Source organism: Ostrea edulis, chromosome 6 (genome assembly GCF_947568905.1).
Source record: "Ostrea edulis chromosome 6, xbOstEdul1.1, whole genome shotgun sequence".
NCBI lineage: Eukaryota > Metazoa > Mollusca > Bivalvia > Ostreida > Ostreidae > Ostrea > Ostrea edulis.
In genome coordinates, this window is record NC_079169.1 from 32,175,779 (window position 1) to 32,193,346 (window position 17,568).

Sequence of the window (17,568 nt, forward strand, 5' to 3'; positions counted from 1 at the left end):
TTTCTCTGAAAGTCCCCTTTCAATTTTGTAGTAGCATCAGTGCATTCTATTGTATTTCTCTACAAAGAAATCCATGACATTATGTTATTGTAAAATGAGGACATTGTTTTCCGCCGTATGTAATTATGAATATTTTAAAGGAAAGGAATACAAAAATACAACATGATTTTTCAGCGGGAAGCCTATCATTTTGCTGAAACAATGCATCCACCTTTAAAAAGCAGAACCACCACATGGTCTGATTTACTATTTTTCGTTGTCATTGCAGTGTGTACGCGCGCACGTTGTGGTGTTTTATTTTCTATTTTTCGGCAAAAGGTAAACACTGTGTATTCGATCACGCATGAACGGAGGAAGAATAGATCGGTGATCCACTGAATACCTCTGATTCCCGAAACCTTTTGATCGTTTTATTTTTGACAGTTTTAAAGACAAATTGCTATGGAAACGTGATAGAACGAACCCTATGAACGATTGGCGAGGTTTTTCTTCTGATTTCAGGTGACGCAACGTTCGGATTGCCTTACTCTCGTGTGTTTACACCGATCATGCCTTTATAATGTATGTTAGTTCGATCTACGCATCAGTAACTTCGTTTTATCCACGGGCCATCTATCAAAGGACTTTTTACGCGAAAGATAAATTGATTTTGATTGGATGGAAGTTGTCACGTGGGCGCCACTGTCTTTCTAATCCTGTCATATTCAAGTCGTAATTTAGCTCCATTTATTTTAGATTTATCTCGCTATCGACAGCTGATTTAAGTGTTTCATTGACAAGACAACATTGAGATATAATGAATACAGACACCGATTACACGATTTGTAACTTGGATGCACATCCCTACGTCAATGGGTATACGACATCAGAAATCCCTAACACGATCTACGGATACAATAACAACATCAACGCACGTGCGATTGACACTGGACAACAGAATTATTACGGGTCAGAAAATATGCTTCCCCCTGGACTTTCAGGGGTCGATCTTTCTCTCGGAAACCAGGGATTAACCTACCAAGTGAACACGCCGGTCGTACCGCGAACCACGAGGCATCAGGGTTATGAGTTGGGGGACACACAGACCCATGTTGTAGATCACTATATTCCTTCCCACGCGGCTCTGGCGGGGGACCTCGGATCCGGACAAACTATAAACTCTGGTCGCTCAAACTTCGGGACAACGTGTATTGATAATTTGACATCTTGTTCTCTTTCTAATGTGTATGGTGCGACAATACATCAACAGGTACCCTCACCAGTTAAAGCGGAGCCCAGTACCGGCCAAAACTTACAAAATAAACCATTTAGGTGGATGCAGATCAAGAGAAATGCACCAAAACCAGGTACGTCTCATTTTCTGGTCACAATCTTAATGCAAGGTGTTATTTTCATTTTAAAATTTATCACTGAAGGAATTGGCAAGAGAAAAATGTTTCTTTTCTTTGTTAATTTTATTTATTCTACTTGAATATCATAGAGGCTGACAAGTGATTTAATCACGGAGTTATAAAACCATATATATATATATATATATATATATATATATATATATATATATATATTGACTATATGGATAGCTCGCTTTTCCACGTAAAGACTTTCGAAACCACGTCATTTATATTTTTGTCATTATATATTGAATTCTTAAAAGATAATGAATAGGTGATTATGAGGAGAAAAATTCGGTAGGAAAATGACTAAAAAGAGATCCGCGGCAGACTTTTTGACCCTAGGACATTAACGTTAGTGACCCCCGGGGCGATGCTCTAACTCTCTCATACACCTGTGAATCATACTAGTAGTATTGTTGACAAACTCTAAGACACAAATACTGTAATTTTTTGCCATATAAAAATGATTTTAATACTAATGACCACTGTTACAAGATAAACACGGAAATACTGTGTAAAGTCAAGTCTGAGAATTCCCCCGCGATATCCAAACCAAACAGAACGGGACTGTGATATATTTACTTTTCAGAAATAATATTCAAAACCAAACACAGAATTAAAGGCTGGAAGCCTGTATATTTAATACCTAGTGAAATTTGACCCTTGTTTTAACTTGACACAGACGGCTCAATATGTTTGCTCTCTTCAGAATCTAGACGCTAATACCGAGTTGCGAGCAGTTGTGCAAACCCTGGTACGACCGGAACCCGGGTACTGGTCTCCAAGCCTAGGCGGACGTGCATGCACGACCAGACGTCCCTCGACAATGTCTATTTCTGCACAGACAGATATTTGCTTAGTTTTTATGCGCTCGTTTTGTAAACGTCCTAGCTAATTATGTACTCGAATACGGTTATCTCTTCAGATTGCCAATTTCCAACAATCAGTTGTTTTAAAATTTACTCTTCCATTATGCTAGAGTTGTTAAGTACCATGTAAATCGGGAGATTACACAGTAACACCGGCATGTTTTCCAATACCTGGACATTCTGTGTCACCGGGATCCGATCCCTACATTTATTAATTAATGATGATATCGCCGATTTCACCAATACCGTTATGTAATTTGCAGAATAAATACGGCACTTGTTAATGAATTGTATAGGTTACAAAATATCCTTGTAATTACAAATAAAAGAGTTGAATTGTGCTAATCAGCTGCTGAAATTGTTGTAGATCCGTCCTTGTGGAGAGATATTTTATCTTCTCTGTAATCTCTAAGGAATACACTTATCAAATTCATATTTTTTTCTGAATAAAGTTCTGCGTTTAAAATTTCCCCCCCAGTAATTCGGTTTGGCAGTTAATGCAGCTCAAGGTGATCGGATATCAGAAACTACAATGGTCGTTGCTGATATTTCTCATTTTACAAGTTTCTAAATATTTTACATACTATTGTGAAATAATTCATTGATTTTAAAGATAATATTAGAGGAAAAGAAACTATTTAATATTGAAATTTCATTGATTGTTTGAAACAGTATAACTCTCGTGTTTTTGTTACATGTAAACAAAGTATATTTTTATTCCTAGTAAAGTCTAGTACGTTGTAAATGATATGTAGAAATGGATATTTATATTTTTTGGACAATTCCTCTGAAACGTTAGAATTTAATGACTTAAATATACGATTTAAGGGTTAAAAGATTTTATGACAAACATTTAGTATTTGTCATTGACTCTGAAGATTAACTATTTTAAATTGTACAAGGTGTCACATCCAAATGGCTAAATAACGGCCTGTCCTCGAATGATCCACAGTAAACTAATTGCCGGAATCGATAGCAAAATGACAGGCCTGTAATCCGGAAATTTGAATGACAGGGTATCAATGGCTGCTGGTCGCCGAAACACGGGTAATCGGATCGCTTTGGTTATCTGCAATGTCCGATCACACCTGAGGGGCTCCGATGATTATCTGACAAGATGCAATGTGTATTATTTACTTCTTCCTTAATAAATAATGCATTTTAAAAATCATATACACCTGTACATACATACAAATAATCATTAAAAAATAGTATGATCTTTGTAATCTAAGAGAGGATTAGGGGTAGGAAAATATTCATACAAGTTAGATGTTTAAAACAACTAATTTTTAAAGGATAAAACCATAAAATTGTTGATTGTGACTTCAATCTCACTACAAATGCCTTTATTCAGTAATAGCGACTCAGCAGGATGTGAGCAGCATCCACACGTCGGGTGCGCACGTCATTGCACAGGATGTAAAAGCCCGGATGTTAGGCAGTTTGGATTTCTAGCTTTCGGATGCATTTGTGTTTTGATTGTGTCTCCCTTCTTGACGGGTTGTCAATTTTTTGTTTCACTAATGGGGGACACGCTACACGTTTTAAATCTTCGACTATCGTATTTCAATTTCCACTCAATCATATTTCATTTATCTCGTCAGTTGTGCTGAGGAAAACGTGCAGTAATGAGTCTGAGGCACTCGTGTGGTGGGTAGATGGATTAATACGATATATAAAATGCTGCATAAAAGAAAAAAGCATAAGTACAAATCTTTGGAAAGCAACCAATTTCTGAAAATATTTTTCTCTTGCAGAATACAAATATATATGAAAAATGCAAATGAATGAGATAAAGAAAGACGAAAACTAATCATAAATGATCTAGATAATGAAAGTAATTAAAGAAAAATATTGTGATTAATTAATTTTCTTCCTGTCAATAAATTATCTAGCCAAAGCTGTGTAAATCACGGTCCTTGTGCCTGCAGTATTCTTAACAGATCTTCATAATTTTTATCGGACTTTTCATCGGCCAAAATTCCCCTACAGCAATACAACAAGATTCTTCTTGTTTTTTATATAGAGATGATCTAAGTGGGAACTGAATTGATTTGTAAAAATTATCACCAAAGTATAAAAATACCATCAAACTATCACAATATTATTTTAAGTTGGTGATTTATGCTTACAAAATTGACGCGCAGTTGTATATTGGTTGCATTAATATTTGAATATATCTAAGAGAAGAAAAAAACCAAATATGAAACAAAATATTGAAACCATAGAATTTATCATCATTTTCCATGATTTTGAAAGAATTTGATTAGTTTTAATTCATTAGCGTAATTAAAAACAAAATATTTTGCTTAATTCAAGACAAGAGATTTAGATTTGTCAGTTCAACACACTTTTAGAAAATATCATAGATGTATTTATCATAATTTACGGTGTGACTGCATAGAAAGTGAAGTGGATCTGAGAGAAAAGTAAATAATCGTATCTCTTGACCTATTTAGTTCTGTCGGCATAACACTGAGTCTAAGTATGGTGATGACAAATGATTCGACTGTCACCTGGTGTTAGTCTGTAAACAGATGCGGTACTGATGGACACATCAAATTATTACCGAGGCTCCACATACTTCAATCGTGAGACCTCGGCATTCCTGAGGGTAATACCCAACATGCAATGCGTCTGTCCTCCATCACGTTCATATATCATACTTAATGCAATTTTAAGAATTAAGGATGCTTTTGAATTAACAATTAAAAAAGAGGAAAAAGAAAAATTTGATAAAAAAAGATGGATTATTTTAATTAAGATAATAATTTTCGCATGTATTGTATCCTTTTTCTTTGGTTTATGTTCTTTAGATATTGATACAGCCTTATTTTCCTGGCAAAATATACCACTATATTTTTTAAAATCCTGAATGGCGACTTGCTTGCACGTTTCCCAATACAAGCCCTTAAACATCCAACGGAGACAGACTTCTGTAGTTCAGTAACGGTTTCTTAAATCATTTCCGTGTACTAATGAAAATCAAAACCTAATTTCATATCTTGTATCGCGATTTTACTCGTATCAAAATATTGCATAATCCACTGTTTCAGTTCCGGAATGAACGTGTTTTATTTGGTAGACAAAAATCATGAATGAACGCAGATGATTATGTACATCTGTTCAGATATATGTGTATATATATATATATATATATATATATATATATATATTGTATAGAACAGTTTATGTCGTTAAGAGACAATGACTATTCAATTTTTCATTGAACAGTAAAATTTAAGATTTGTATGAAAGTATTAACTGATATAATAAATAGACGATTTAAGATGACTCCGCATGTACGTAACATTCCCATTGATCTTTGATGTCCTACAAAGGCAAAAGGATAAAATCAACCTCGTTAGGAAAAAAAAACTTATCGTACATGTAGTTAGTTATATGTTACTAAAGCAAGAAATTAATTCAAAGTGAAGCATTGGTATGATGAATTTGATGTATTAAAATTAAAGGAAACTATTTTAATAAGAAGATACAACAAAATCGCTGCATTGTAATCAAACAAAAACAGAGGCTAATGGTTTTACGACCGTCTCCAACGAACAGCGGCGCACGAGTTTTGTTGTTTTTTTTATCTTGTAAGATTGGTCTGTTAAAAGCGGTGACACTATACATGTACATTATTGAAACAATTTTATACCACCCACCGTCTTCACAGTAAAACAAAACCTTTCTAGAAAGTTAAATAGGCATTTCTCCCCCTTAAATCTCCAGGACCATGACTCAGGTATATTTCATTCAAAGTTTCCGTGTTTTTGACTGTTCCCCCCGAAGCTTACTCTAGGCGGTGGATAAAGCTAGAATTTATAGTCCTTGGAATATTTTTCGCTTGTCACATTCTCCTAGATCTATAAGGCGCCTGACACTGGTGTGTGTCAAAAATCGACAGTATTTAAGGCTCGCCTGCTTCATTTTTGCATTTTATTAGAATATTATCCTTTGAAAAGTGTCCCTGGTTCCTTTTGATGATTAAATCAACCGAGTTAGGACGAAATGCCAGGGCGTAAATTGTGAATCTGTGGAAATGTGGTTGGTTTATAAAGGTTGGTCACAGTTTTGTGTACAACATCTAAATACTAAAGAAAAAAATGAAACACATCGGGGAAAAGTAACAAAGTATAGCTTAGAATGTGTCTTTGATTACGACGGTACGTTAATCTTCTTTGAAAAAAAATCGTCGAAATACCGCTCTTAGTTTGGAACTTAGAAGCTTGGATATAGTGTGGTAGTACAAAAGTAGTATGAGCGTGTACTAGCAGTAGCATTCCAACCCAAAACACAACTCGGCGCCGTTTTGATTTCCCAGTATCCATTGTAAGGCAACCTAAAAAGTGTTTGGAGGGCAATAAGTGACACGTTTCATTAAATATTACTTACAGACTTTAAGGTTTTTATTTTACGAGGATATTATTTTAAGAATCTCCATTATAATATTTTTAAAACAAGAAGACGTTTATACCTTCAGTACTAAAATTTGAGGAACTTGTAGAAATAAACAAAATTCAATGTTAACAGATATAGCCGCTCTTTAACGTGATCCCGAGGTAAACAAAGGCATAAACAGTGTTAGGAAACCACAATACAGGTTGCATTGTCTTCACTTCCTATTCCTAAATATTCAACTTCTTACGCAATGAAAAGGAAAAAGCTTTCTATTGGGCTTCAATTTAAAGATTATTATTATTAATGTTCTAATAGTAATATTGAAAGAGAGAAGAGATGAAAGCGCTTGTAGCGCATCGACATATGAATGAAAAGTTATTTAACATATCATTATTTTAATTGTTGATCGAGTATATAAAATCATCACCAATTTGTCTGATTTTATACTTGTAAATAAGTTGTGAGCGGGACAGAGTGTCTAGCGGTCTGTCTGTCGCCCCACCATCCCACGGGATCAGGATCCGTAAAATTTGGACCACACCCCGGAAGTGGTGACATGCAAAACTTTACGTTTTACCTCTTTTATTAGATTTTGATAATTTCATCAACAGATCTAACCGCAGTCATGGCATGTCGCGATAGTTCACATAAAAATAAGATCTGATCTTGTGATGTTCGCTTGTCATCTTGTGTCGAACGTCTTCATTTTATATTTTATTGTCATAATGTGAAGTGTGCAACGAAAACCAGATCCTAATTAACCCGGGATAATTAATGATTGTTTCTCTGATCCTACCAATGAAATCCTAAATACGCAGTTTAGAATCAGACTCATCATTAGTGCGTAAGCAAAATTTCCAAAAGTGAGGCAATTCAAGTGAGAAGAGTCAAGCTCTGAGAAAAATAATATTTTAAAATGTGCCACTCTTTTACTCAATAATTTCTTCTTTTTTTTTTGTTGGAAAATACAAGTATTGAAAATTTAGATAACTGCCACTTTATCCAACTGGTTAACATGTTCGTCAACGCCATCATCATTTTATTGTTTTCAAGCAATGGATGTAATTTCTACTCATTTTATAAAGTAAGTTGGAACAGTTGACACTCTTATATGCATAAACTGCTTCAACTTACATTAATATCATATAAAATGAGTAAGATTATCAAAAAGCACCAGTATATTATTACGCTTTAGTTGTCATAATACATGTATAACATAAGTAAAATAATACGGGAAAATTATAATCATTATACACAAATGCGGAGAGATTTATATATATATATATATATATATATATATATATATATATATATATATATATATACATCAAAACTGAATTATGTACAATTTAAGTAAGATTTATATCTCTGAATAAACAGTTTGGTTTCACATTCTTTTTCTGTCGTGTCTCTGGGGAACATATAAATCCGGAAAACAGTATTTTAGTGCAATTTCTAACCTTCTCGCTTACACGGGTACCTTGGTATCTAGGTTCTCGGATGTTTTGCCATTGAAAATTCATTTGGTGTCTTAATGTGTCCCTTGTCTGGCTAATGTAATTCTCACCGCATACGGCGCAGATTATTGCATAAATAAGATTTGAACTAAAACATGTCATTGGCGTTTTCACTGTAAATTAACTTCTATTTTTGAAGACGAATTCGGAAACATTGCGTTATGTATGAGTACGGTTATGTAGCACATCTTGGTTTGAAAAATGAATTTCATTTTTAAAAAATGGTATAAACTACAACGGTATACTTTTCAATAAGCGCTAATTTTTAACGCGCTACATAAAGTATGCCGGCGTGAAACGTCAAAGTTCATGCCCTCATGTATTTTCAAAAATGAAAATTCATTTCTTATATCTAAAAAAAATCATACATCTTACTTTCATTTCTGTTGGAATTTCCAGTCGTTAAAATAGAGGTACTGTATCTATCAAAATTCATAAGCGAAATTTTATAACTGCAGCACATGCATATCATTATAATTTGTAAAGATATCAAAGGAATATATATATATATATATATATATATAGAGAGAGAGAGAGAGAGAGAGAGAGAGAGAGAGATAGTAAAATTGCACAAAATGTTCATGGTATAGGTAATAAGTAGAAAAAATATATCCAACGATGACTAAGTACACATGATCCACATTTAATTAATTAATTAAATGTGGATCATGTGTACTTAGTCATCGTTGGATATATATATATATATATATATATAATCCAAATAAAAATAGTTGATATCACACAGTCAAAATAATTCAATAAAAAAGCAGGAAAATATGCAGTTCCAAAATATATTTAAATCACTAGCGCTTTCTGGATTTTAACATCCATCCTCAGGTGAATACAAATTGAATACCTAATATAATATTCAATATTTGTATTCACCTGAGGATGGATATATATATATATATATATATATATATATATATATATATATATATATATATTATTTAAGTCAATTTGTCGACTTTCGGTAACCGAAATTGGCAAGGTAATTAATGTCTGAGATTCAAGTGATTTTTATTCATATAAAAATAAATAAGGAATCAAACAAACGCTCATTACTGTTTTCGTTCCTTCTCTGTGTTAAAACATCAATGATTGTTTTCATAATTGACAAAAATCCCTTTAAAAATGATATGAAGTAATGAATGTGTGAACCAGATATGCAACCCTCTAGATATTTGCCTTGCTGATTTGTTCATTTTTTCATTATGCTTTGTGATTAGCAGTACAAGTTACTAATTATAACCTAGAGATATTTTAGAGAAATGAGGAAAATGTCGTCCAACGTCAGAAAGAATAACAAACGTACACACTGCAGACTTTCCTTGCGTGTGCCGAAGTCATAAAATACAGGGGGCAATTTGCGCTTTCCAGCTTAAAAAATATTAACGTATTTTTCTTTTTAAACAGCCAATTATCGGGTAATACGCTTAACAATGGTGCTAATTTGACTGTGCATTCTGAAGAATATCTAGCGATGAGCGAATGCATCTACCCACGATTTAGAATTTACTGGCTGTAAATATGCAGGGTATATTCTACACAAAAACAATCAAACAAATAGATACACAAATTCAGTCGGACTAAAGCGAGGCTTTTCAATTTTATAGTCAGGCCTGTGTTTGACGGGAAGGACCCAGTCTTTCAGTAATGATGGATGGGTTATCTGTGTGGAATCAAGGCTGTCAAGTTCAAAACAGTAATTCCAGGAGTTAACGCTGAAAACCGACGGCATTGTCAGATTCCGTAACTCACAGAAGACGCAGCGAGTGTTTGCATGTTGTGAAATGTTGCGCGCCTATCCTCGTAGCTGTGACGCGGGGCTGCATTTGGTGGCAGTGGAGCGTTTTAGAGTGTTTGTTCGATGAATAGAATGGTGCATGTCGGAATATTGAAGTTAAAGAGAATATATAGTAGTATATTTATAAAAAAGTTTTCATGTTTATGTTAGGTATATTATATGCAATGTACAAAAAATTCTTTTTGTATGTATTCAAACTAAAAAAAAAATGAATATCAAGTTATTTTGGCTAAAGTTTCAAGATGTATGGATCTGTAAATAATTTTGAAGATCGTTGCTCTACTATCATTTCTAAACATTTTCCCCATGGAGAATTTAAAAAAAAACCATCTAATAGAATAAAGGCACCCGTAAACCACTTAAGTTGACATTTTGAAGAAAATACGACAAATGAAACAATTAACAATTTCTAAAATAACATTTGCATACAAGTGACTTGAATAGTTTTCATATTTGCCAGCAAGTGGAACATAATTTACTGTTGTCGAATCATTTAGGAGTTGATGATTGTCCGAACCAAGGCTCAATAGTCTAAACGGTATGAACCACACTGACCTTCCTTCATAATGGGCGAAGGTTAACTGGGGTCATTTCGGGATAGGGGAACGGAATAACTACACCGGAGAACATATTTCATGAATTACTAAAATGCTACAAACGAACGAGGTTCTAATAAATGTTTTTAAGAATTTTGAACATTTGCGTTTGATTTCAACATTTCCTTGTCTATATTGCATCTTACGATTTTACTCTCTCGATTTAGCATCTAAAATTCTCCAGTTTCTGGGGAATTTGAACCTCGCGGACTTAAGGTTTACTCTACACCAATGATCAATTATCCGAGAATACTTTGTTTTTTAAAACAACTATGAATTTAGTCATACAAAGTTTTTGAGTTACTGTTCGCTTAAAATGGTCATAGAACTGCATTTTGTTATAGAAAAAAAATATCTGAATAATGCGGGAAAATCTGCATGCCTCTGGAGTGTTTGAAAATTAAATAACCTCCGTCTGGTTACACTCTGTGTTCAGCAGCAATTTATCACATCGGATTTTGGACCCCACAAGGGAGATGACTCCTGACAAAGGGCCAAAATAACAGACAGTACCTGCCAAAATCACCTAAAATAGTAATGTTTTAGCAAACAATGCTTTTACTGAAACCCGTGAAACCCAATCAAAATTCATGAAGTGCGTTAGGTTTTGATTACGGAATTTGAAAGTGTCGTTTTGCTACTGCTTTTTAAAAATAATCAGGAGAGAAATTCTAAAATTACTGATACTATGAAAAATAAAATAGAAGAAATATGGAAAAAGTGAAGGTGTGCAGGGTTTTTTTTTTTGGTGTTTTTGTTCGGTCGTAATCGCGATTCAGCATCTAGCACGTAAGGCAGTTGGGTTGGAGTTAATTTTCACACAGAAATTAAACTTAATGTGATTATTTCACTGTCAGATGATGATGAATGGACGCCACAAAGGTTGATCGTGAAAACATGCGCGCTACTCTCCCGGCAAAAGCTTTAATCAAGGGACCAGACAATGAACCGGAGAGAGGACATTTCACGAACTATCAAAAGAAAATAACACTTTCAGCTCGACTGCATATGATTTTTCTTTCGATGCTAATGATTTTTTATTATTCTTTCTTTGAGTCTTTGTATATGAAACAACAGAAGGACGAAACCAAAGCACACCTGTACAAAGACAATTTCAAGAAAGACAGTGCATAATGATACAACCGATACCGACAAATGAAAATAAAAGTTGAGAGAAAAAAAATTAGAAAACGAAAGTTTTTGTAAAAGAAAGTTTTCATTTCCAAAATCAAATACAAGACCATAGCTTTTCTTTCATTTGTACAGCATTGATATAAATATAAAACTTTTTACACTTTCCATTTACTATATATACTGTAACTACTGTACATAAGTATATGTGAATCCATTGAGATAGACGGCTAACAGAAATCAAGAAACTAAGATAAGCTTTTCTCAAAACGAAAAATCTTTTACATGGACAATACCTTAGATGTAATTAAATTATGATTCAATAAATTACGATTACCAAAACGGACTTTACATGATATCTTTTTCTTTAAATCTGTGCCCTTTTCACAGAGTATCGTCAGCGAGATTAGACCTTTTTTTTTTTTTTACTTCTTTTTTCCACATCGGCCGTTTACTCAGAACTATAACGACCTGTGCTCGTTAATCACGTGGTGACAGATTCTAATAATCTGGGGATAATTCTACACACACTGTCTCATCAAGGCCATAATTAAACCATCCTCCATTTCATACCCTCATGCTGAGAAGAATACTTTTTTCCAAAAGATATTTTTGATCACAAAGATTGTTTTTCCATAAATTAAAGAACCATTTTTCAACAAAACAGAGGTCGATACATTGTAGTTAGTCTGGGGCTGTCCTCGGCGCTTGGGGTCAAATATGAACCTCTCCAGAGATGACAGAATGCAAAAGAAGAACAAAGTACATATTCAAGGTTAAAAAGGATACGTACACGTATTAACTTTGTTCTGATATGATGCAAGGGCCTATAATTATCTGATAAAGTAATAAACCTTTTCATGCGTTGGGTTATTGCACGTAATCATGGTTATGATTTGCTCTGTAATTCTTTGCAGGGAAGGAAATCGGCTTGAACAAAGCACCGCCTTCTTAAAACTGTCTTTAAGATATGCTGTATATTTAGTTATAAATCATTCTCAAATTTGGCATTAAGATTTCTGAAATAATTGTTTGAAAATCTCATCCGTGATTTGAAATTTTAAAACACAGATATAGCAATGATAAGTCTGAACACGAACCTAAATTAGAAAACCAGAATTTAAAAAAAAATCATGAAACTGTTACCAAAGAGCACCATATAGATTAAGCTGAACTTTCCGAAAATGTTGCCACGCTTGTAGGAGTGAATTAGTTCTGCTTTCAAGTCATAAGATTCGGTTTTCGATGCTAACAAGACGACTTTGACACTCGTTTGTCATAAAATATTCTTTATGGGATAGAAAATCCTTTGATATATTTAAGGGCGAAGTATTCTGCATGATATAAATATTTAAGCAGACTGAGATTGTTTATATATGTGGTTTATAATAGCCTAGAATCTCACTAAGGTAGATGTGCATCGGTGTCGCGACCTGATTAATAATTCAATTATTACGAGACAAGAGACTGTTGGTAGATTATTTATGGGTTGTGAGATTCTTGCTATGATCTTTCTTTTATGTAAGATTGTTTGAGTATAGTAGTGAGAAGCAATATATGACTGTCGCTGGGTACAATGATGTCGTTATGTGTTATTTTATAATTTCCCCGGAAGTGTTGCTGATATAAAGCATAACAATGTTTTCCGCCGGTGGGCAAAATGTTCACGGTTTCTGTCGTGTACAAGCCGTACATCATCACCCTCTGTTCCGTTACAGCCACAATGCACAATAGTTTTGTGGAGGCTTTATGTATACAGATTTTTTTCTCTATCTCTATGGTACTGAACATCGTTATAAATAGATCAAACACGATTTTTTAATAATGGAATAAATTATATCGAAAATAAGATGGTAAAGTAGGATTGTCTTTGTACTTGACTTGATTTGAATAATTCAAATACAAAAAAGGGTGGAGGGAGAATTGAATTAATCGAAATATTGACTTGGTGTTTGTTAACTCCAGACATTGCGTGCAACCTTAGGGTTAACCAGGAAATCAAAATTTTCTGTAAATTCTTATATGCCGCCATTGTTTTCCTTTACACCTTTAAGTTAATCATATGCTCAATTTTGCAGATTCAGTAAATAAAAATATCAATTACGTATGTTAGCTAATAACCAGGAAATTAGAATTATCCAGAAGATTTTGAACATTCTGCTATCATCAGTAAACAAACGACCGAGTAATGGCCGCTTGGTCACCCTTCTGCCCAGAGCACCGTTTAAATGTCTGTGGTAGTCGCTCCAGGATTTCATTAATCTCATTCCTCTGACAGGGAAACTGTACGTTGCGGTTGTTGGTGATTATAGTCGGCGTTAAGGTGTCAGGGCCCCGGTACGCACCAAAGTCAAAGCTGTCACTAAGAGTACACATGCAGCAAGGCCGATAACTCTAGCTTTTGGTAGAGTAGCTGTAACTCATTGCACCGATTTCCCCTGGCTCTTGGAATGATAAAGAAATAATCATGAAACATGATTATCCTTTGTTTTTATCAATATCAATTCTTGATTTTAATTTCTTTCTTTTGTAGTAGCGAAAACAGCCAATGACTATGGTTACCCTCCCACCCCCGGGACACCTCAGCCTAATATGGGTAGGACGAACTTCACAAACAAACAACTTACGGAGCTCGAAAAAGAGTTCCATTTTAATAAGTACCTGACACGTGCACGACGAATCGAGATCGCTGCGGCGCTTGGACTGAACGAAACTCAAGTGAAAATCTGGTTCCAAAACAGGCGAATGAAGCAGAAAAAGCGCCTACGTGAGGCGCAGTTTGATCAAAATAGGGGCGATAACTGCTCACTAAGTGGACTTGATGGACTTACAATGACAGCCATGTCTCTATGTCAAGAGGGGAGATAATCGATTCCAAAGATGTTAACCTCCTACAAAGTGTCGTTATCATTAATTATGTCAATGGAGTGGAATATGAGTGCTATATTTAACACTGGTGCAATATGTATATAATCTTTGCATGGTTGTTATTGGACAAAATGACAAAATGGAACAGCCCATGATATGTATAAAATGTCTCACAGCTTCATTCCCGTCTCTGGAGTACCCGATAAACAACAGTCCCAGATATGGTCCCTTTATGTGAAAAAATTACTTGCTTTTTGTTTTTCTTTGTCGAAAACAATCATTTTTTTTCTACTGTCTATTGCCCAGACTACATATGATTACAGGGTTTTTATTTCCGTATGCACACCATAAGAATTATTCCTATACGCAAACAAGTTCATGTTGATTATAAAAATGATTGCGTATCTAATTACTTTTGGAGAGAATGAAAAGTTGATCAGTTAAAGACCTAAAGGACGAAAAAAGGTCTTTTAATTTTATATGACTTTATTGTTTTTATCTTGATTTACACTTATCTATTTTTCCCCTCATGTTGCCCAACTATAATTTTTCGTTTCATTATTGTCAGTTATACTAGTCATATTATAGGAGGAATGAAAGCGATATTTTTTGTTTGTTTCCTACAAATATTATTGTTTGGGTACCAGCAATCCCGCCTGGTATAATTAGTTTACTCATGAATAAAGCATAATGTAATATATTTGATATAAAAAATAATGAGTAGATTCTAATCATTTTGATGCACTTGAAAATCGTTATGTTTATATCCATATTGTGTTCAATATAATTGCGATAACATTCCAGATTATAAGCCTATCATCTACACGAAGGCATACGTTTATAAAAATAGATCTTCTTCATCCTGCATCTGAAAGATTCTGATAAATATGCATTGTGTATCAAATCAGTTGTTACATATCCCTATTATCATCAAAGTTGATTTTCGTTTCGGTTTAATTTTTTTAATCGATCAAATGATAAAGTTTTAGTTTTTAAAATTATGAATTATCTGTAACTACTATGCATTTGTTATTAAATGACTCTTCAAAGTAAGATGATTTAATAAGATCAGTAGTTAAAAATTCAATTTAGGAATGCTGCAATTTTAAAAAATTACATGTAATGCTATTTAATGATGGTGGGCGTTCTGTGGAAGCCGAGTTATGTCGGGAATGTGATCATACATAACGTTTAACTCAGTGGGTTCCCTATTATTTCTTTCATACAGATATTCAACTGCGTTGAATTTATATGAACACTACTTTATATGAATATTCAGCTCAAAAGGTAGATATATTTATTGAATTTTATGAAAAAACACGATTATTTATATATAAGTTTTTGTTTTTCTATATCAATGATCGAGCAATAAAACTACTTTGGTGCAATATTTCTGTATGTGTCTCTTTTTCGGCGGACAAACGGTAGTATTGACCTTAGCCTGGCCTAAGAGGTTACGTGTAAGCTCGTAAAGACGTGGAAACCCAGGGTCAATGATCTAAAAGACCATGGCCAGGGAAATGATTCAAAGGCCGCTTTCAACTCTATTTGTTGAGAATTTTGTTCTCGGGGAACACAGCCGAGTATGAAGCCTTTGTGAATTGGATTTTGTTAACAACTAAAACTCTTCACGCCCAGCCTCTTGGATTATTCCGTACATAGCTAATACTCACAATTAGTATTGGAGTCAAAAATAATTTCGCAATTAATGTTATACAAAAAAACCCACTCAACTCTCTCTTGTAAAAATATAAGTATTACCCAGAGCAAAATCATTTTGCCCAGAATTTGTGTACATTTGGCGAAGCTAACATGAACATCCTGTATAGATAGAATATTCATGTACAAATGGAACTCTAAATTGTTCATATGTTGTAATCAGTCACCTAAAAATGACTTCAGTTAAAACATCATTTTGATTTTACATACAAGTACTCTGAAATTGATATTTAAAAGATGATGGAGTTCCTTGTTGACAATATCGTTGTAAATAAAGTCTGTTGGAGTTCCATGGACACAATTTGTGTTTCTCTATTAACAGAACTGTTTTGTATTCCCATGAAGCGGAATCCATCCAGAGTCTTTTACATCAAAAGAAGAAAATTCAACTCGACATTTAGATACGACGACGTATTACCTATTAACAATACTCACTTTCATTCATATGTCGATTCTATATATCCCAGTGAACTCGAACGAAAAGACACAGCAGTGTCTTCCATATCTGCTTCATATGTGGATATTTTATTGAATACAGGCGTTAACGGCAAACTAACTCAACTTTATGACAAGCGGAGTGGCTTCATTTCTCTATTGTGTGAAACTTCCTATATCTATATAGCAATATTCCATTTATTTTTATCACCTGAATATGGTGTTTATGTCTTCCAATTGATTCGACACTCAAGATCATGTTCTGCGTACGATAATTTCTAAACCGAGGCAGACCAATGGTAACAAGTTTATGTTACAAAAATCGGATTGAAATAAGAGCTTAGATCCACTCCGGTAATATATCGCTACACACAGTGATTTTAACCAGATTGATGTTATACAAAGATTTCAACAGTCTTGTTTTAAGTCAGCAATACGGAAATTCTATGGTGTTTATAATGACTTAGTTTGCAAATAGAGCCCGTCGTTGGATCTAATATCAGCTGATAGAGAATTGGGTATGTTTCATAATTTTATTCCAATGCAGTTGCTAATGACAAGCGTCACAGTTTATGTCTTCGAGTATGCAAATATAGATAGTTCCTATGTTTCATACCGATTGTTAGGCCGTTCTTGGTACACTGATTTTGCCTACGAATAACTCCGTTTACCTGATCAATATATCTGGCTCGAGGCGGGTGTGACCGGTCGACAGGGAATGCTTACTCCTCCTAGGCACCTGATCCCACCTCTGGTATATCCAGGGGTCCGTGTTTGCCCAACTCTCTATCTTATATTGACATTAGGAGTTATGATATTGATCACTGT

At 34.2% G+C, this 17,568-nt stretch overlaps 1 protein-coding gene across 1 annotated transcript; it reads left to right on the forward strand.

Annotated features, from left to right (window-relative positions):
- Positions 1 to 655: 655 nt before the first annotated feature.
- Positions 656 to 15,976, forward strand: LOC125647175 (homeobox protein Hox-A1). Its single transcript, XM_048873861.2, has 2 exons — positions 656 to 1,346; positions 14,252 to 15,976. Exons 1-2 carry the CDS (start codon positions 797 to 799, stop codon positions 14,584 to 14,586), a joined length of 885 nt encoding a protein of 294 aa, XP_048729818.1. The 5' UTR covers positions 656 to 796; the 3' UTR covers positions 14,587 to 15,976.
- The last annotated feature ends 1,592 nt before the right edge of the window (positions 15,977 to 17,568 follow it).

Bases quoted from the DNA above. Each gene is read 5' to 3' on its own strand.
- LOC125647175 (XM_048873861.2), top strand. From the start codon at position 797: ATGAATACAGACACCGATTACACGATTTGTAACTTGGATGCACATCCC. The intron at 1,347-14,251 runs GTACGTCTCATT...TTTCTTTTGTAG, and splicing joins GAGAAATGCACCAAAACCAG to TAGCGAAAACAGCCAATGAC.